Source organism: Phoenix dactylifera, unplaced genomic scaffold (genome assembly GCF_009389715.1).
Source record: "Phoenix dactylifera cultivar Barhee BC4 unplaced genomic scaffold, palm_55x_up_171113_PBpolish2nd_filt_p 000146F, whole genome shotgun sequence".
NCBI classification, from domain to species: Eukaryota; Viridiplantae; Streptophyta; class Magnoliopsida; order Arecales; family Arecaceae; genus Phoenix; species Phoenix dactylifera.
Genome location: NW_024067700.1, coordinates 549,418 through 570,130, shown reverse-complemented (window position 1 = coordinate 570,130; position 20,713 = coordinate 549,418). Strand labels below are relative to the sequence as shown.

Here is a 20,713-nt window from a genome sequence, read left to right as displayed (position 1 = left end):
TGTCCTGCTCCTGAGCTTCCCCTGTGTGAGACCGACGTCTTAGCACTATACTTGATCAGCCTTTTAAATCAATATGTAGCCTTTTAGGTAGGTTATACTCACATTTAACTTATATTCATGCCTTCATTGGACTCCTAACTTGTGCCCAGATTAGTTACTCAAACCTGGTTTGATCAGCTTTGTTTAGATGCTGCTCGGCTAGTTTAATATGGTACCATGTACTAATTCATTCAATTTTTTAATTATCTTGCAGCCTTCCTCAAGACTGACCACATCGCTTCATCTTAGCCTTGGTGCGAGCATGATGCAAGAAGTCCTATCTAACACTTCAATATAGTTAGTAGCCTCGATGCTGTTCTTGTCAGATCAAACCTGAGCACTTGGCCAACTTTTCATTTAGTACCACATAGAATAACTAGTAAGAGGTAGATGGATTGATATAGATAATTGGGCCCAAAAGTTAATGGCTTAAAGTTTTATGTTCAAGGCCGTCTCTTAGTTGGATTATGACTCTTCATTGCTCCCCAACAAAATTAACCTGTTGTCCAAACATGTTGAAGTATTACTTGGGGATCCATCTTAGAAATTGAGACAGTCATTAGCAAAGCAAGAGTCTCACTCTAAGAGCAATCAATCAAGGATCATTGGCTGCAAGCCTCAACCCATTCTCTATATTTCCCTGCTTTGAATGTTTAACTGAACAAAAATAGATGTCAGTTTAAGTTAAATGAAAAAAGCCCAGACTTCCTCCACAATTAAATCCTCTTATTATGCATAAGGCCGGGATTAGAGATTAGACTTGATGAGGGAATAGATTCTGTAATTTTGGGCCTGAAATGAAGTGGTCCAAACCCGACTACTATAATTGCATGATCATCTGCGATTCACGAGAAAAGTTGTCTCATGTACTATGGCAAGACCTATGCATCATGATCATCATGCAATACATGGATAACCGTGGCTATAGAACTAAATCTCTATGCTTTAGGCTTGAATTAGAGAGGATCCTGACTCTAAGAGGGAAAGGGCCTGATCTATATATCTTGTCTCTGCGTCATAAACAAGCTAGCATTGTGTTAAACAAGTGCAAAGAGTAAGGTTAAAACAAAAATTCCAATCTAATATTATTCATTACATGTACATCATGATGAAAGCTCTTGAACTTCCAAGCCTCATCGTAGGAAGTTCCATGGCTTCTTATATGATAAGTAGGTGAGAAAATAGAAGAGTTTCCTCTTTAGAGTACTAACGTTAAAATTTCAGTGCTAGTTAATCTCTTTTTTTTTTTTTTTTTTTTATCTCTTTCAACCAATCATCTTCTTAAAGTCCTGATATGGAAGTCTAGCAGGTGTTTTTAAGAATGCTTGCTACGTAAATCTCACAATACTCATATGGCTGAGAAACTAATCAAATCTCAACCTCCTCTTTTTTCTATTAACCTCATGAAAATCTGTATTATTGAGAATAAGTAGATATTCACAACTGCTATTGCATGAGTCCTACACAAGCTTTCTAGCAAAATAATTCCACTCCATTTTACATTCGTGGGCTAGAAAAGGTCTCAATAATGTTATAAATAAAATTCATAATTATTGGTAAAAAAATCTATAATCAAAATCCACTAATTAGCGAGAAAGTTAATGATAGATATATTTGTATTACAAGAGCAGCAGACAATAGGAGAAAGCTCTGTCGGATAAAATCATCCTAGTTAACATGTTTCTAAGTTCGCTGCACATTTTTCAATCATAAACATCTGTCCCAACCTTTGTCAATTTTGATGTAACAGAGAATCACCATCCACCATCTTGTCTCTATCATCATGGAGAAGTCTGAACCCCGAACAACCAAACTCCCTGCTTGAATCTCTCTCTTGCTCTTTTCCTTGTAAAGAATTCTCCTCCAAGTTCATCTCTCATCAAACTCATCTTATCTCTATCTTTGTTTTCCACCTTCCTTACCTCCGGCTCTCCAGCCGAACTCTTCTCGCCGCTTCTTCCACCCCTCACGTCAGATCTTTGGTTCTCGATCATCTCATCAGCATGCTCTCTTAAAACTGCTTTGTCACTGCCATTGTCCCAAGGTATAATGTCAATCATATAAGATTGATTTTTGTGTCCATCTTGTTCTTCCTCGAACCGATAAAATACAACAACATCCTTTTCATCAAGCCCTTTCTCCTTCACAAATTGACTGCAGCACCAAGCATTGGCTACTTGTCCAATAAGAGTACCGAAACTTTCCACCTCTTCTTCTGATTATCTAAAACTTGAAGTGACGCCATTTTATCAGTATTCTCTACATCAGGGAAGTAGTCCAGGGCATGCTTCTTAGGGACCACAAACCTGTTCAGCTTTCCGGCGTCACTTAAGTGATGTCACACCCTGGATCTGAAAATTGACATAGCCCATAAAATATCGTGCCTTGAATTTTAGGACATAACACGGCCATTCTACCAAAGAGTACAACTCACGATAAAATGCAACCAACTATTACATCTCAGCTTCCAAATCTATCATTGACAAAATATAATAATTAAAAGTCTAATTTCATCATTCATTAAATAAAACTAATATTGGTTCAGAGCATCTAAATCCAAACATAAATACCAAATCCATAATCCTCAATATTCAAAAAATTGTTAACTACAATTTTATAGTCAATTAAAATACTAAAATTCTTCTACAAAATCACTAAGCTTGTTAGCGCAAACTCCAAACTTGAACCATCCTTCGTTCTTATCAACCCTATTCGTCTGGAGAGAAAAAATAAAAATAGAGATATATAAGTGACACAGCTCGGTAAGTAAATCTTACTCTACCTTACTGGATCGAGCATAAGTTTTTCATATCAATGCATTATTTAAAAAAAAATAACAGATATTACAAAATAAAGTATTTCATAATACGGTATATTAAAACAAGTCATAAAGCCAATCATGCATGCATAAATCATTCATATTTCATAAATATGATTCCAAGTTCAATTTGCAAATAAATTTATAAATCATTTTTCTGCCATCTAGCTATATCATAGTTCCAAATACTCCTCACAGATATTCGTGCTACGGTTACTTTATACCCGTGACAGGGCCTGTGTTCATAATCGACAAAGATTCATATTTCGTATGCCAACTTTATATCTGCTGGCAAGGCTTGTGTTCATATGGATGTTAGCTCCGGATGTTGATTTTTTCTAATTATAGGAATCATACATAGCTATCTGAGAGCTTTTAGAAAACTTATATCTTTTTCCTAAAACATACATATAAATAGATGAAAGACACTAAATGATGTGATTAGATGCATATTTTATAACAAAGCTATTTTCATTAAAACATTTATAAAACTTTTTTTCATAATAAAGCATAATTTTTATAATACATATGCTGATCCATAATTTTAAGAAAAATATGATATTTCCACAAGCAAAGTTTATGCACGAAAAACATGATCATTTACAAAATAATAAAAAATGTAAAATCTACTTACCTCTTTTGTTTTAGACTGTCGTACTTCGCTAGACGACTCCGCTAGACCTATTTAACATATTAACAACAAAATTAATTTCTACTTGACGACTTTAATAAAATAATACGAGAAGACTTGATCGGACATACGGTGGTTTCAATAGGTCAAGTCTAGATGATTCGTTCCATAAATCGGACTCAATCAAGACAAGATCAGTCAATAAGATTCATCAATGGGTGTTTCAGGGACATTCATCAGGGTTGGAGTGATCAGTCTAGTAGGCGGCTTGGGCATTAGAACAATGTAGGGCATTTTTTCATGAATTAACTCAAGTTCATAGATCAGGTCGTCAGGACCTTGTACTGAGATCCATAGGTCTCCTAGAGAGAAAAAATAAGAGAGAAAAAGATAGGGATGGGCTCTCTCTCTCTCTCCCCTTTTTTTTCTTCTTTTTTTCTTTCTTTCTTGGTGAATGGTGAGAAAGAGAGCGGACCAGTGGCTGTGATCATGGTGGGGGTTCAATGTCGGAGTGTCGGCAATGCAATCAGAGGTTCGACTGCAAGTGGTGGTAGTTGGCGGTGGCGACCGAAAAAGAGAGAGGATGATCAAAAATAGGGGTAGAATAGATGCGGTCTTGGATCGGTGGATTCATGTCTCTGTTTGCTCCTTGGCGGCTGGAGCTCCAGCATTGGTTAGAGGCCGACACAGGGGAGAGGCCGAGAGCTTCAGCGATGAGTGTTGACGGTGGCGGTGGTCGGAAAAGAAGCAAAAATGACCAGTAAAAAAAAGGAAAAAATAGTGCCCCTTTTGTCGGTCAATTTTCGATTGATTTTTGGGCTGACAACCATGATTTTGGGTTGTAGGAAGAACAAAAAGGGAAGGAGAGGAAGGACAGGTGTTACCTCGGCTCTGGTGGCATCTAGCGGCCCCGATTTTCAATGAGCACAATAATGGACAGCTGCAAACTTAATGGGAAAAAGGAGGAAGAAGGAGAGGAAAAGAGAAGGATTGCTCAGGATGGATAGTTTTGGAGGGAGAGAGCTCTTCCTTTATAGAGGATCCCTAGGGTCCTGGCGACCCTAAGACTCCGACTCCTAATTGGCACCGAAGGAGAAGAAGACTTCCTCTGGGAGTCTTCTACGCTTGGCCACTCTATAGGCCAGGTCTCAGCTTAGGCCGATCGAGTGGATTGGGCCCCAACTGGGTGGAGTAGAAGTGGACTAAGTATCCTCCTTAAAAGAATTTCGTCCTCAAAACTTAACCTACCTTCATTCTTTAACAAATAAGGATACTTAGTCCACTTCTACTCCACCATACTTTCGCTGCACGACTCTTAACAAAATCAATTCTTCTAAAGCTCAAAACTCTAGACCGATTTGTATTAACCCTAACTTTCTCATGATAAAATTCTTAAACAAAACATCTATAAGAATAACTTTCTTAAGAGAGATGGCAACACATTAAGGCTGATTCAATTGTTCAGATATACATTTCAAAGAGGTATAAACTTAGAAGATGCAAAGGAATAGTACCATGGTGGCTGGCGAACAGAATTGACCAAGGAGGGCTTTCTTGTGGAAAGGGAACGATACTGTATCCAGCTTCAACTGCCTTGTGAATTGGGATGGCGTGTGCAGGGGCAAAAAGGAAAGTGGCCTAGGCATAAAGAACATTAGTGATCTCAACTCTGAATTGTTGGCCAAATGGGCTTTGAAGCTTGTTAAAGGTTTGAAAGGGCCATGGAGCGACCAAAGAAAAAATGCTTATTATGCAAAAAGAAGATTTGGGATTAGAGTGAGGAGAACATTTACGAGGATCTCACCTATTTGGAGGGACACCGGCAAAAACCTGAAGGCATTCTGGACTCGTACTTCCTTCAATCTTGGAAATGGGGAGAGAATTAGATTCTGGGAGGATTCTTGGGTTGGCCGCTCCCCACTGGCAGCTATGTTTGTTGAGGTCTATGGAAGAACTGTGAAGTGTATTGCCTCTGTTGCTTCCCATTGGAGTTGGAGGAATCAAGGATGGTCTATAAGTGTAGGTGGTCCGCTAACACTGCAGGAATTTAATCAATATGAATCTCTCATCCAGCTTTTGCATCCTTTCTCACCTGCTAGATCAGCGGACGAGCCGGTTTGGAAGCTCACCTCTAATGGTTCTTATTTCGTTAATTCCTTCTCTATAAGTTTCTGAACTGTGGAGGCTAACTTTGGCCATTTCATGGAGTTATTTGGAGAATAGCTGCACCTGAAAAGGTGAAAGTATTCTTGTGGTTGGCCCTTAAAAGTAGGCTTCATACGGGTGATGCGTCGTAGAAGAAAGGTTGGAGAAGAAGCTTGTGATGTCCGCTCTCTGGAGCCATGCCGGAGACTATATCCCACTTGCTGATCAAATGTTCTTTCGCTAAGAGCTTATGGTTGCCCTCAAAACTCAGCTTAATATTAGAGGTTGGCCAAAGGATATCAAGGATTTATGGGCAGCATGGAGGAAAAGACGAGTCAAACGCAGCTTAAGAAAAGGTTGGGACCAGTTGGCTGGCACCTCTGGCCGGAAAGGAATTCGAGAGTCTTTCTTCAGAAACAATCTTTCATCAATGTGACCCTGCAAAAAGCCCTGCTCTCTTTTACTCAGTGGGAAAGCTTGCGTGCTGAGAAAACCAAAGACAGCTACCAAACTCTGCGGGGCCTTCTTTGCTCCCTTCTGATGAGATATTTCCTAGGCAACTCTTATTGTTCTTGGTTGTAACCTGTTGCTTTCAAGTGTTCACCTCTGCTGGTTGTTCTGCTACTCTGCAATCTTGTTCTTCTTGCTTTGTAAGTTCTGTTCCTTTTAAAAATAGCTGGGGAAGCACTTTGCTTCCTCCATTTCCTTCAAGAAAAGTATAGCAGCAAGCAATCATCTGCAAAAAGTGACTTACTTGATTGTTGCTCATATTTTGTTTCTATCCATGAACAATTCCACTTTATCCAGCCATAAAGATTGCTATGGTTAACATCTCGGCACACAGGGTGAATAAATAGGGAGACAGAGCAGCCTTGATGTAGGCCCATGTTAGACTTAAAGAAGATAGGAGGGGAATCATTGACTAGAACTGTCAAAGTTGGATTCACAACGAAGCCTTCTGTCCACTAGATCATCTTGTCCGGGGAACCAAAGTGACAAAGGGATGCAAATAAAAATCCCTAGTTTAATTGCCATCAAAGAATTGGAAGCACTTGCCTTTTACATAGAATGAACTGCCTCCTGAGCCAAGATGACATCATCTGAGATGCTTCGACCTGAGATGTAAGTAGCTTGCTCCTTTGATATCAGCTTAGGAATCTCTTCGAATTCTCAGTGTTATACTTTTAGCTACTAGCTTGTATATTATATTGCACAGATTGATTGGTCTATAGGGACAAAGGGGAGTAGGATTGCTGATTTTAAGAATCAAAACAACAAATGTTGCTTTCCAGGCACCTAGCATATGCTTGCTATCAAAGAATTGTTTCACTGACTTGGTAATGTCATCTCCAATTACATTCCAATACACCTTAAAGAAAACTTGGAAGGAAGCCATCCAGGTCAGGAGATTTGTCAGTTGCCAAGGTCCACAGTGTTTCCAAAACCTCTGAATTGGTGACAGGTGCTGCCAAGGTCCACCATCTTGCTTACCGATTGAATATTCTTCTGTTTATTGTAGCTTCGTGGAAGAAGCTAGAGTTCTTATAACCTCCACTAAGCCACTGAAAACTTGATTTTTGATACCAAAAGGTTTCTGCTATTTTAGAAGTTTGTAATACTCCGCATTTTTTGATCTCAAGATTTGAAGTCTTCTTTAATGCTAGCCTCCCTACTTCTGATTCCTTCTCCTGCATCAGGCCAATCTCCTTTTCTGGAGTATTAGCTCTCTGAAAAAGGTTCCCAATGCAGTTCCTGTTCCAATGACTCAAAGCTGCCTTAGTATTTCTGAGTTTCTTGGTTATTTTGGATATCAGAAACCCACTGACAGGAGTACCCCAAGCATTCCTCACCACCTCCATGACACACTATAGGATCGCCAAAAATTCTCGAACTAAAACGGTGTAGGACCTCCTTTGATAGGATTTGTTGTGATAAGAAGAGAACAATAATGGGAGCATTTTGGCGCCTATGAGAGGGATTTCCTTTGTATCCCTCCTTCTGTCCCTTAATAAAAGGGAGATAGTCTGCATGTTAGCTATTTATTGGAGATTTGTAACCTGTAAAAATATTTCTTGTTTATTTGGAAAATCTTATCTTGTCTGTTGGATGGTTAGCAATCAACCGAGATTGTAGATGAAGTTTTTAAGCTGGCAAACGTCAGCTATGATAATTTTCTGGAACACTTATGAAAATTTCTTATAAGGTTAACATGTATGTCATGTTTATGTTATCATACGATAGAACCTTGTAGGCTGAGTGTAACCTGTAATGATGTGTTTATAAGGAGGTTTTTTTCATTTATGGATATAAATATTTGCACGTTTGTAATAAGATCTATAAACATTCTTTTATTTTCTTGTAAAGGGAATTTGCAGTTTCTGATCCTTATTTGCCAATAAAATTTGTAAGACTGCCACCTTTTATGTGTCTTGGTTCACCTTCACATCAGGCCTCCCATACTTCCCTCTGATAGGATGCTTCTCAACTGAAGTCCTTGAGAAAGCATGAAACATTTGGGGTATGTTGGGTTGTGAAATGTACTGTTTAACATCCATGCCTTGGAAGCTTCTGTGGATATTTCTTTATGCTGGGATTTTTCTTGTCTTCTATAATTTGGATGTCATCTTTGCTCTGGTAGTTTAATTCCTGGAGAAGATAATACTTGTCTTTGTTCTTGTAACTCTGGTTTCTTTATGCTTTACTTTTTCCTTTCAGCAACTACTTTTCTTTCTCATCATTTTACTGCAATTTGTCTGAAGTAAATTTCGCTGCCACTGTATGGGCTAAAGAGAATGTGTCTACCCAATATCATTTTAGATCAGGACCGTTAAACTTCGCATGTCTAGATTCGCAAATGGCTAGGAAAAGAGTAGCTTCATTGTATAAGAGTACCTAAATGGTTCCAATACTTGATGGAATCAAATATTTATTTTCACATGCATAACTGAAACTTTCTGCCACAAGTAAGAAATAAATGGATATATCATATGGGCATATGCAAATAAAAGTTTACAGATGACATATTGTCATGAGAATCATGTAAATTCATGTTAATTCACAAAGCATTTTATTTAAGATAGCTCGAGTGCCAATTATGTAAAGTACTAGTTGGCAGATGAGTATCTGAATAATTAATTTCTAGCTTCCCAATAGATTTTTTTTTCTATCATGGGATTGGTTCTCATTTCAACTCCTATGATTTTCTAGTAGAATGACTGCATTACTCCTCTTATAATCTTATAATGGGCAAAATCTTATTAGTACTTAGATTCTCCTAATGCTCTTTGCCATAATGTTCTTTGCCATAGTAAAGTTTATCTGCAATCATCATTGGAAATCTGCTGAGGTCTCCCAAGATTTTTACAGTAGCAGTGGTAACCTGAGAATGTAGTTTCCTATGAATATAATAAAAGAAATATATTCTTTTTAATACTTTCTCTAATCTATGAGAATCATCAAACTTGATGTAGACTATATTAGCCACTATGGATATCCAGAAGAATCATCAGATTTGATATGGATCATTTTGGCCACTGCGAGTATTCAAAGGGATCACCAAACTTGATATAGGACACTTTGACCACTACAAGCAGGGCTGGGCAGGGTCTAGGAGCGAGATCAGCCATGATGTGGACCATTTTGGCCACTACGAATATGGGTGGACGGGGTCCAAGAGCAAGATCCATCACATTGGAAAACCAAGTTGTAGGCCAAATTTCCAAAGGCCATAACTCAGTCATACGACGTCCGATTGAGATAATTTTTTTTAAAAAAAATTAAGTAGTTTTTTGGGATCTATAACTTTGGGACAATCCCCCAAGGATTAAATTAGGCCAAAATTCCACCGTTTGGGCCTTAAAATAGGCTAGTCAAACTAAAAGTTTCCTTTTCAGGTAAGACTTTGATTGGATGTAGCTCTCTATCCAAGAAGAATCAAGTGGAGTGATAGAAGGCAAAATTAATATATAAGTCAAGATCTACTTCCTCAAGAATTTTAGCTTTTTCTAAAATATTCTAAATTTTAGTTTTTTTTAAATATTACTATTAGTCATATTTGTTTTAGAATATCTAGTCCTATTCAAACTAGGAGAAGAATTCAATTCAAATTATGAAAGGAAGAACCTTACTAGTGTTATAAATAGGAGCTATATACCTCAGTTTAGGAGAGGTTGAGAATCAATGAAAGAAAAGAGAACTTAAGCTCTACTTTCGTGATTCTTCCATTTTCTTCTAGTTTTCTTTTGAGATATTTGAGTTGAGCAGCTTGAAGAAAATCTTCTTCTCTCCAATCAGATCAGGTTAGTATAGAGCATGCTCTTACCTGGTGGAATTTCAACTTGATCTAATCAAATCAAGTTGGTATTAGAGATTCGGTCTGCTATATCTATTATAGCCTTAGTGCATGGCCCAAATGCGTGAGTAGTACAAGTAGTTAGGAGAAAAGCTATTTGTGCTTAAAGTACATTGAAGGAGAAAGATGAGTATAACTGCTAGTTCTATCTTGATGGATGATGATACGATAGAATGATGCAGGAGCACGAGCTCGAGTCAAGATTGACGTACGTCAAGTTTGGATCCTTGTCTAGGTGTGCCTGAAAATATATTGGGTTCATGATTTCCAGCATTTAATTATATTGGATTGAGTCTATTTTATTTGAGTCTATTAGGTCACATTGAATTATTTTATTTTGGGTTTATTTGAGTTCTTGTTTTAGACTTGTAATTTGCTAATTTGTGTTTGATGATTGGGTTCATGTAATTAAGTGCCAAATGGCAATTAGATGACATAAAGATCAAAGAAGATATGGATAGGCCTGTTAACGAGCCGAGCCGAGCCCGAGCCTGGGAGGCTTGGGCTCGGCTCGTTTCATAGAAGCTCGAACTCGAGCTCGGGCTTAGTATCGAGCTCTGTATTGGGCTCGGGCTTAGTACCGAGCTCTGTATTGGGCTCGAGCTCTGACTTACTTGGTAAAGCAAAGGCTCGGGCTTGAGCTCGTAAAGCTTGTTTCAATTACAAGCTCAAGCCCAAGCCCGAGCCCGGGTTCGAGCTCGATAACAAGGATCCAATATACATTAAACACCACAACCAGTATAAATTATTGACAAAATTCACCAAACATTTTTTTTTTTGTGTAGGCGCGGAAAAGTCTTAGAGACAGAACATTGCAAAGAAAGAGGAAAAAAAAAGAAAAATACATGTTCTTCTTCTTCTTCTTCCACGATTTCCCCTGCAGCGCTGCTCCCGCCATCACCGCTTTCGCCACGGCACCCTCCATGTCCTGGAAGATGATCCCACCTCTGATCGCCCCAAACAAAAGGCCGAGCAAGGGCTATTCCCCCACTATTCCCCCATCCTTTATGCCGAGCTCACAATTGGGTTGGCTGCCTCTAACATAGAGTAGAATCGAACATTAAAAAGATTAGTTGACAACAGTCAAAAGATGGGGCAAGAACTAGAAAGTCCCAGTTTTTCAATCAAAAAAATGTCGCCTTCGGAGCTGCCACAGTCCAAGCTGCCTTCGCTTCTTCTTCGACGTCGGATGGCTGTTGGTAGCCGCACCGCTTCGTGTTCCGCCGCTTTCCCTCTTCTTCCCCTCTCTATTCCCCGATATTACATGATTAGGGCTAGGGTTTTGAGAGCCGCTCACCGAGAATAGTGGGAGAGCGCCACACATAACAAAATATTACACCGATTAGGGCTCAGAGCGGCTCTCTGCACATAACATAATAGAGAGAGAGAGAGAGAGAGAGAATATTAGGGGGCCGGGAGAGAAGAGGGGGAGACTCAAAAAGGGTCCAGGCAGTGTTAAGTCATGAGCCCAAACGAACTCGTGAGCTGCTCAGGCTCGAGTTCAGGTTTAAACGGGCCTCATTTTGGGTTCGGGCTCGGACTCGTTTGACTAACGAGCCGAGCTCGAGCCGAGCTTTTACCAGGCCGAGCCCGAGTAGCTCGACTCGTTAACAGGCCTAGATGTGGAGATTTTGACTTGGTCAAAGTTGAGGTGTCCTAGGAGTCAATTCTCTCTAATGTCAAGAGATTAGGAGGTGTCAAGAGTCCATGAAGAGAAGGACTTCTCCATGTGAAGGAAGGAAATCAGATGGCGTGAAGAATTTTTGAAGAGAAGCCTTGGCACAAAAAGGACTCCTTCTTTCACTAGAAAATCTGTTTGTGTGATGATCAACCCTTGCTGGTTTTTATGGATCCTCATCTTGCTGATTTTTAGGGATCCTCATCTCCATGATTTGGCACCCCTTTGAGGAGTTTTACTTGAAGGACTTTTATCACGTGAAGAAAATTCAGCATAAAGCCTTGACATGAAATTCCTTGAAGACGTGAATCATCCAACGCATGAAGATCATCCAACAGTTGGGAGTCTTAGAGGGCATATTTTCTTGGCATGAAGCCCTTGGAGATTACTTCTTTAGGCGTGAAGATTCCTTGAAGATTTTTCTTGGCATGTGGAGTCTTTTGACTTGATCAAATCCTACTTTGGTTAGGAGTCCTATTAAATCCCTAGTATTTGAATTTAGTCATGAGCCTAAATTTGCGTTTGAGTCATGTAATGAGTTTTCTATTTTGTTCTAACATCCCATTTATTTAAAGGGTGGACGTTGAAGAATAAAAGCAGAAATAATTTTGGTTTTCAATTGCTCTTGAGATTGAGAGACGTGAGGCTTCTTCTTCCTCCTTTGGTGAGACTTCAAAAATTTCTTTCTTCCTCGATGAGATGCTAGAAAATCATTAAGTTTAGGATAGAGGTGAGACTCTTCTATTCAGCCCATAGTTATATGTACTACCCAAACTGTAGCACCTTCCATTGATCCTTTTTGCATCCGCCCATCTTCTTCACATAATAGCCCTAATCCTTTGACACCCTAATCACCACAAAGTTCTTTAGATTTCAGATCTAAATCGTAGGCCTAATCCCTTCCTCCCACGTCCTAACCCAAATTAACTTTGGGTCCAACCAACTTCAGCCATCATCCACCAAAAATCTAGCAACCTTTCCACCTCGACTGTATCATCGAACGTCTTGGACAACTAGAGGAGAAGATAGCCTAACTCACTGAGATCGTGTCTCGATTGGCAACACTTTCAACACAAGCTCCAGCAACTCTATGTCCGAGCAAAATCAAGTGGTTCAGCCGCAAGGCAAGGAAGCAGATGTTTCCTCATCTTCAGTTCTAATTTAGCAGGAGCTAATCCCCTAAACAAAGAGAAACTCAATCCAGAAGGATTATCAAACTTGATGTGGACCATATTGGCCACTACAGATGTCTAGAAAGATCATCAAATTCGATGTGAATCACTTTTTGGCTACTATAGGTATTTAAGGAGATCACCAAATTCGATGTGGAACATTTTGGTCACTACGGAAAGGATTAAAACAGGGTCTAAAAGCGAGATCAGCCACAATGTAGACCACTTTGGCCACTATTAGTATGGCTGGACAAAATCTAGGAGCAACTTCCGACACATCTAGAAGTCGAGTCGTAGGCCAAACTTTTGGAAGCTATAATTTGGTCATACAATGTCTGATTGAGATGATTTTTTTTTTTAAAAAAAAATTAGATAGTTTTTCGAGATCTACAATTTTGGGCCAACCTTCTAGGAGGTTGAATTGGGACGAAATTCCACCATTTAGGCTCCGAAATGGATTGGTCAAATCCGAAAGTTTTCTTTTTCGGTACGATTTTGACCGAATATAGTTTTCTATCTGAGAAGAATCAGGCGGAGCGACAGAAGACAGAGTTGATGTAGAAGTTGAAATTTACCTTCTCAAAATTTTATCTTTTTTTAGAATAATTATAAAATTTATTTTTTAGAAATATTTCTATTAATTATATTTATTTTAGGATACCTATCCCATTCGAATTAGGAGAGGTATCCAACTCAAATTGTGAAAGGAGAGACCTCGCTAGTATTATAAATAGGAGATATGTATCTCAGTTTAGGAAGGGTGGAGAGTCAATGAAAGAAAATGGACTTAAACCTTACTTTCGCGATTCTTCCATCTTCTTTTAGTTTTCTTTTGAGATATTCAATTGAGCATGTTGAAGGAATCTTTTTTTTGCAATTGGATCACTCTCTTATTTCGCTTATTTCTCATAAGTTCTTGTGGGTTGGTTCTTTGATTCAAGAATTTCCAATACCATACTTGGAAAAAAGAAAATATTTTTTAAAAATCTCTAAATTTTTTCCTATCTTGTTAAAACCTTAGAATGGATTGTTATAATGTTTTTCAGCTATGTTACCTTCCATAATCCGTAGTATAATGTTATGATGTGATATTATCTGTAAAAAAAGTACTTTTTTGAACACCTATAGGTTTACAATTGTCTCCAGATTTCTTGCCCCACAAAAACAACTTACAACAAGATTATATCTGTCTATCAAATCAAGATGGTAGTAGCTGGCATGCATTTGTCAGCTAAATAAAGACCTGGTCCCTACATCTACTAAGGCACAATGTTTTTTTCAGACTCTAGACTGGACCATTTAACCTCACTCCCAAATCTCGACGAAATCCAAAGCCATCAGAAAAGTTCTTCACTTTTCATGATAGAGCCATAGTTATCTTTTGTTCATAACTCTTGGAACATCCCTCTGAAACTTTCTCCGACTTAGCTGAGGCTGCAATTGATGTAAACCATCATGATAATGGATGATTTAGAACCCCTTATTATGATCAAAGTTGCGAAAGAAAATTTTCAGTTCAACTTCCTGTGCAAGCTATTAGTTCATCTGATCTTACAGTCTTTTGGGCTATTGACCCTGTCTGCTATAATCTTCTGGAAACCACTTTTCACCTCCATCTTAGACAAAACTAAGGTACTTCTTTTCATAGGATGCTTCTGATTGAAAACCTTGGAGGGGCCATGCCATTTGGAAGTTCTGAGAGATGTATCATTCTTTTTCAAATCCTAGCATCTTGTGTTTGTTGAATTCTGCTAGGATGTCTCCTGGCTGCATTATTCGGACGCTGTCTACGTTCCCTTTCCTAGCTAGAGCAAATCGTTACTCTTAGGATCATTGTTGCTCTCATACACATCTATCATCTATCTTTCCAGAGTCTGTCTTTATGCTGAAACTCTAGGATTAGCCTGATGACCCCACCCAGACTGTGGAAGACTTGGCTCATAGACCGGGCCATGTGCATCCTTAGTGAAGCTTCTTTTGTACCATATGGGTCATATTGTCCTGCCCAATGCCTCTTAAGGATCTAGATTTGGAGCCTATGACTTTGTTATGTTTGTGGAGTATTGGTGGAGAAATATTAACTGGTGTACTATGAAAATGCCCGTCTGATATTTTTGTTGATGGTGTCCAAAAATTAGTTTTGCATGAAAGTCATGTTGCATACTTTACAGATGTATCTGGTCACTCATAATATACAATATAAGCTGAGCATAAGAATGACATAAGTTTCAGTAACACTAACAGGGCTGCTGTAAAGTGCATAAAAACAATCCTCTTACCAGATGGCAAGGGAGGATCGGTGCAACTCGCAAATTTGTTGCCAAATATGTGGGTTACTTAATTGCAAGCGCGATAAACTTTTGTGCGCGCACTATACCGGTGCCCAATAGGCATTTTTTCTGTAAGTTTATATGCTATTCTACAAACCTGTTTTATGATGCTAAAAACTCATTAGGGATGCACCAGGAAACCTTTTATGCCGCCAAATTTTTAGATATTTTATGTGCATAACATGTTATGTTTAAGTTTCTGTTAAATATACTACACCCTCAAAATTTTTGTTGAAACTTCTATAACCAAATATACTCTCTGTCTTGCATGCAGTTAGAATATTAAGAAGGGTAAATGAGTAATCTGATAAATTTAGCTTTGGAGCCTTCAGAGAACTGATAAGGACCTTATATCTATTGGTTGTCACAACAGGTAGCAAGATTTCCTCCCTTCACTTGCATATAATTCTGACAAGGAGCATAGTTAGCATGTACTTCACAAATAGCATAGAGGAGAATGGAATCATATAGATATTAGCTTTTCTAAAATAATTGGAAAGCATTCATACATATAATTCTAATTATCTTCATTTAGTGGTTAATTGTGGTCTCTACAAGACCTGAGGATATAATCTGCTTGAAGAAATATTCTACTTGATTACAATATCAGACAACATAATAATTAAGTTCAAATGAGTTAGGATCCCATTGCTTAGGTTACGGATATTTACATTTCTTTTGCTCAGGCATAATGTGCTTCTGTTATCTTCATCACACCTGCATGACAGGAAACTATAATTGCTACAGAACCCTCCCTGTCACTGTACCTGTTCCCTTGGGCTAAGATTGCAGTGACCCTTTGTTACATTTTAAGACTTCAGTTCAGCTTCAGGCAGTACCTACAATAAACCAAGTTAAAAGAAAAAACAAAATTAGAATACAAAAGTTCTGCCAAACCTCCTGATAAAATTAATGAAACCATCAATAGTATTTTAAACATATTTACCTCTAAAGTCATTAACTGCATGCTTGTATAGGCCTCGTATGATCGAAGCCTTGACCATCATGTTGCACTGCTTGTTCGCACATAGGCGTTGGAATTACAGTCTCGAAAGCTTCCACAAGTAGTGCTACTTTCCTCTTCCGAGCTGAAGACAATTTTGTTACTGTCTGCTGGAGTGCATGGTCTATCATCCATTCCTCTGCATTCTTTCTTTCATCCATCTCCTGATGCCTGAGATCAACCTGTTCTGCTTCTGGATCAGGTTCAACTGGGAGGAAGTTTGGCGCTCGTGGGTTAAATTCTTTCATTTGTTCTTCTTCGTCAGTTCTTCTCTTTCTCACTATGCTTATTTTTGGCTTTTGCCTACCACAAGCCTCAGTAGGATCTTGGCTGGAGAATGCTGCTACAGTATTGATGATCTTATCTTCTTCTGGGCCTTCTTTGCTAGATGTTAAACAAATCTCCAAATTATCCTTAATTTGCACTACATCATCTGTTTCATTGACTTCCTCCTGATGATCTTTTTCTGACTTCTCCCTCTTGTTGCCTGTGTCAACCTCATCTGGTAGATCGTTAAAAGAAATATGGATTTTTACAAGAATGCTTGTTTCTTCAGATGTATCATCATATTCGCAGACTTTGGTCTCGATTTCTGCTTGGTTGTGATCAACCTCTGCAGCATCATTTTCCCTTCCAGTGGATCCATCATTAGAATCAGAAAGGTGGACTTTGGACAAGGAACTGGCATCTTCAACTTCTCCATTCATGGTTTCCTCTTCATTAGTGCCATCACTGAGCATTGTTTGTTCTGCACTTCCATCGTCTAAGATAGTTCTTGCTTCCAGATTTATTGGTTCAGATCCTTCACCTTCACCATCCTGTCCGGGAAAGTTGGGTTTCGTTTCTCTGCCTTCTTCTGGTCCCTTGGAGTCCTCTAAATAACCCAGAAAGCTCATGCTGGAGTTGTTCTCTTTGCTATGAGGAGGGTCACCTAGATCATTTTCCTTCAACAATTTAGCTTCAACTGGTTTGGAAATTAGAGATCCAGTACTCTGATCTTGAATATTGTCATCACAGCTCGCAGAATTAATTGCAGAACTTTCTTTTCCCTCATCAGAGTAGACATCATCTCTGTCAGAACTAATGCCTTCAGAAGCTGTGGTATGACCACACTCAGCAAATTGTTCATATGCTACACAAGGTGACCCTACATCAGCTTCAGCTATTTCACATGCGACTGAAGTAATCTCTGCACCAAGAGAGAGCCCATTACCGATATCATTATCTTCGAACAAATGTCCAAATTGTGGACCTAGACCATCAGTGTACTCAGAGTAATCGGTCTTATTGTCAGGGAATTGGTCTGCATCCTCTTCCAAATCCATTTCACTGGCCTCAGCAGGTACCTTGATTACACCATCTGCAAGATCTTCACTGTCTTCGACCAATCCATCCGCAACTTGGCATTCTAAACTCAATTCTGCATCATCTTTTTGAACCAAGCTAGTGGAGTTCCCTTCGTCATCTTCATCTTGCTGATCACAATTTACATACTCAAGAAAAATCGTCATGACATCCATGTCTTCAATTGAAAGGTCAGTCTTCTGGTCAATATCATCTTCCAAGCAAATAACTGAATTATTTTCATGGATCTCATCTGCAACATTCCGTCCATCGTCCTCTTTGCTCTCGGCACCCTCCCCATCATTTTTAGAGAGTTCTAAGTTATCCAGAACTTCTGGATTTTCGGTGTCATCCTTCACTTGGAGGCATGTTTCATTACAATTAACTGATTCTAAAATCTGTTTTTGTGGTTTGGCATAGATCTTCACAAAGAAATCATTGGCTACTTCTTCCATAAGAATCTCCAAAGCAGATGGGGCCCTACTATTTACTGCTTGTCCTGTGCCTGCCTCCTTTTCATCCTTCCCTGGATCTTTCTTTCTGAATGGAGACACCCCTTTTAGCTTCATACTCTTTTGGGTTTTGATCAGCTTCCTCCTTGATAACAAGAAGCATTTCAGAGGAGGCAGAGACTCATGTCTATGACCATTCAGAGAGCAATATTTGTAAGGACAAACCTTCATGACCGAAGTCCCTTCGGCTTCGGTCCCTCCCGGATTGAGGTCCAAAGCCTTCGGAAACTTCGAATCCTTAAGAGTTGATGAGCAGGTGGCCCTGTTCGCGTTTAGCTTGGGACAAAGAGCAATTCCTAGGCTCTTCTTCATCCAAGGCCTTACTTGTCTCACACTAGGTTTCCTTTTCAATACTTTCACATGTTTAAGGCCAGAGCCATCAGGAGAAGAAGAAGAAGTGGAGAGCTTTGAGTAATTCAAATTACTCAAATTTCTTGGGCTTCTAATCCTATCACTGGTGCCTGGGGAATGGCTAGTTACCTTGACTTGCTCCTTCCTTGCATCTGAACTGCTTGTGGGCTTCATATAATTTGGCAGCTGATCTGATATCTTGATGGCAGATGACCACTTGTGCATGGTAGGCTGGTCGAACTGGACCTGCTCACTTTCTAAGTCTGAGATCTTGGTGGATTTCACCTTCTTCTTGGTATCACCTCCTCCCTTGTTTCTTGAATCTTGCAGCTGATAACAAGATGGATTCCTCTCATGTTTAACAGGCACCTTCTTTGATTTGGTTTGAGAACCAAGCCTGTAAGGTGCTTTTCTTTGGACCATGGTGGAAGGAAGAGGAAGCTTAGATGGGATTGGGGAGTCAGGACTTCCTTGAATGGAAGGACTGCAAGCAAGGAACTCTTGTCGTGGGGAATGAAGGTGGCGAAAGGGAAAGCTGAGTCCCAAGGATTCTTCCAGAGGTTGATGAGGGCTATTTTCTCTGATTTTTTAGTTGGTGCATCCGATAGGGCTGGCCAAATTTGAATTTGGCTAAGTAGATGACGTTGACACGCACTTGGATTGTGGCGATGGAATTCCAATGTTGGCTTTTAAAACTGCTGCTTTGGATCCTCCATTTCTTAACTGTTGCCTGTTGGTTGCGGCCTGGGAGTTCCAACATTTGGCCTCCTGTGGACATTTGTTTGGACGGCGTGCGTAAGGTGGGACCCTTTCCTTTTAAATTTTAACGGGCATATTTTTAAAAAAACTTTGGCATTCCTAATATTTTGTTTTATTATCCACAGCATTGCGGCAGGAGAAATTATACCCTAATTTATTTCTTGTCCGAAAAACTTAAGCTTAAAAAATAAGATATATTTATTTATATATTTTATATTTTTTTATACATGCTTGTATGCTGCATAAAATATAATTTCTTAGCAGAAAGATACGGCAATCAACAAGAATAAGATGCACTAAACATTGTAATGGCATTGTGTATCGCGGCTACCATTTAAACTTCATTAGTCATTATTGATTCAAGATTAGGACCATATTTTTTAACATATATTGATGACAATAACACTTAATTTTTTCAAAAAAACTGTCAAATAATATCTCTGTTATGGATACAAATACGCATGGCTGCACATGCAGATGATAGTTATTTTAGTTATTGTTGGTTTATCATCTTGGGCGACTGCAAACTTTGGAATTAATGGAAGCTTGCTGTTGCAAGTGAAAAACAAAAGGTTATTGACGAGCTTCTCTCTTTTTTGGAGGAAATAAAAAATGAGGGAACCAAAACAACCAAACCCAGCCTCGCATATCACCGATGAACTCCTTCACCTTCTCAAAGTAACAAGATGTGATTGATGAGATAGATAATGATGATAGCTAACTCATACTGCCCTTCCATTGAGATAGGTAATGGTGATGGAAATAGGGTTCTAATCTCCCATTGAATGTTTAGCCAACTACCCCTCTTACTTTGTGTGCGCCTAACCCTAGTCATTTATGAGTTCCTCTCTAATGGATAAACTCTCTAATTCATATTGGGATTGGAGAAACCCAATACGCTTGTCTATTACCCTACAGTGTAGGAAAAACAGGTGAGGATACCAACTAGTTACAATGGCCCATGCTGCTTTCTAAATGGAGCTATATATCTTATAAAAACCATCGAAACGTCTCCCTATCATCAACTAAAATTTTTCTTTTGTTTTTCTTGTTGAATGGATGTGAAGACACTTATGCAAGCATATATTTCGTCCCACATCGATTATTCATTGAAAAAATTTTAAATATTTATACGGAACTAAAAAACCAAAAATATCTTTTGATTAGCTTTTGTAGATAAAATTTTTAGATACTTAATAAGAAATTTAAAAAAATATCTTCTAACTAGTTTTATTTATTTTTTTAGATGAGATTTTAGATCGTTATAAATGGTATTAGAGGAAATCTGACTTATAGCTCATGTGTAACAAATTTGGATTCTTAGCTTAATGAGGATGTTAGGACTTAAATAGAAAAGAAATATGTGATTGCTAAAATGATTTTAGAATTTTTTTTTTTTTTTTTTTGATGTTTTTAAGGATTCTAAGATAGTCAAAGATGGTGGAATCGAAACAAAAGAAGACTCCTCACGATTATAATCGCATGCCACCAATTGACAAATATCCGGAACCGGCTGCCACCTACGGAGGAAAAGGTGGGTGGGAGAGCGGTGGGCGGAGTAAGACAAACCGTGTGGTGGG

General features: G+C 38.8%; 1 protein-coding gene and 1 long non-coding RNA gene across 2 annotated transcripts; both read right to left on the bottom strand.

Moving 5' to 3' along the window:
• Positions 1-1,606: 1,606 nt before the first annotated feature.
• LOC113462618 lies at positions 1,607-8,045 on the bottom strand. The gene is made up of 3 exons (XR_003385379.2): positions 5,293-8,045; positions 5,003-5,126; positions 1,607-2,755 (listed from the first exon to the last, which is right to left on the bottom strand). It is a non-coding gene; the product is annotated as an uncharacterized LOC113462618 (long non-coding RNA).
• Positions 8,046-15,670: 7,625 nt separating this feature from the next.
• LOC103705596 (calmodulin binding protein PICBP) lies at positions 15,671-19,034 on the bottom strand. The gene is made up of 2 exons (XM_008789366.4): positions 16,111-19,034; positions 15,671-16,003 (listed from the first exon to the last, which is right to left on the bottom strand). The coding sequence occupies exon 1, from the start codon at positions 18,795-18,797 to the stop codon at positions 16,122-16,124; it is 2,676 nt and encodes an 891-aa protein (XP_008787588.2). The 5' UTR covers positions 18,798-19,034; the 3' UTR covers positions 15,671-16,003; positions 16,111-16,121.
• Between the last annotated feature and the right edge of the window lie 1,679 nt (positions 19,035-20,713).

Coding starts and splice junctions, on each gene's coding strand:
- LOC103705596 (XM_008789366.4), bottom strand. CDS start 18,797: ATGGTCCAAAGAAAAGCACCTTACAGGCTTGGTTCTCAAACCAAATCA.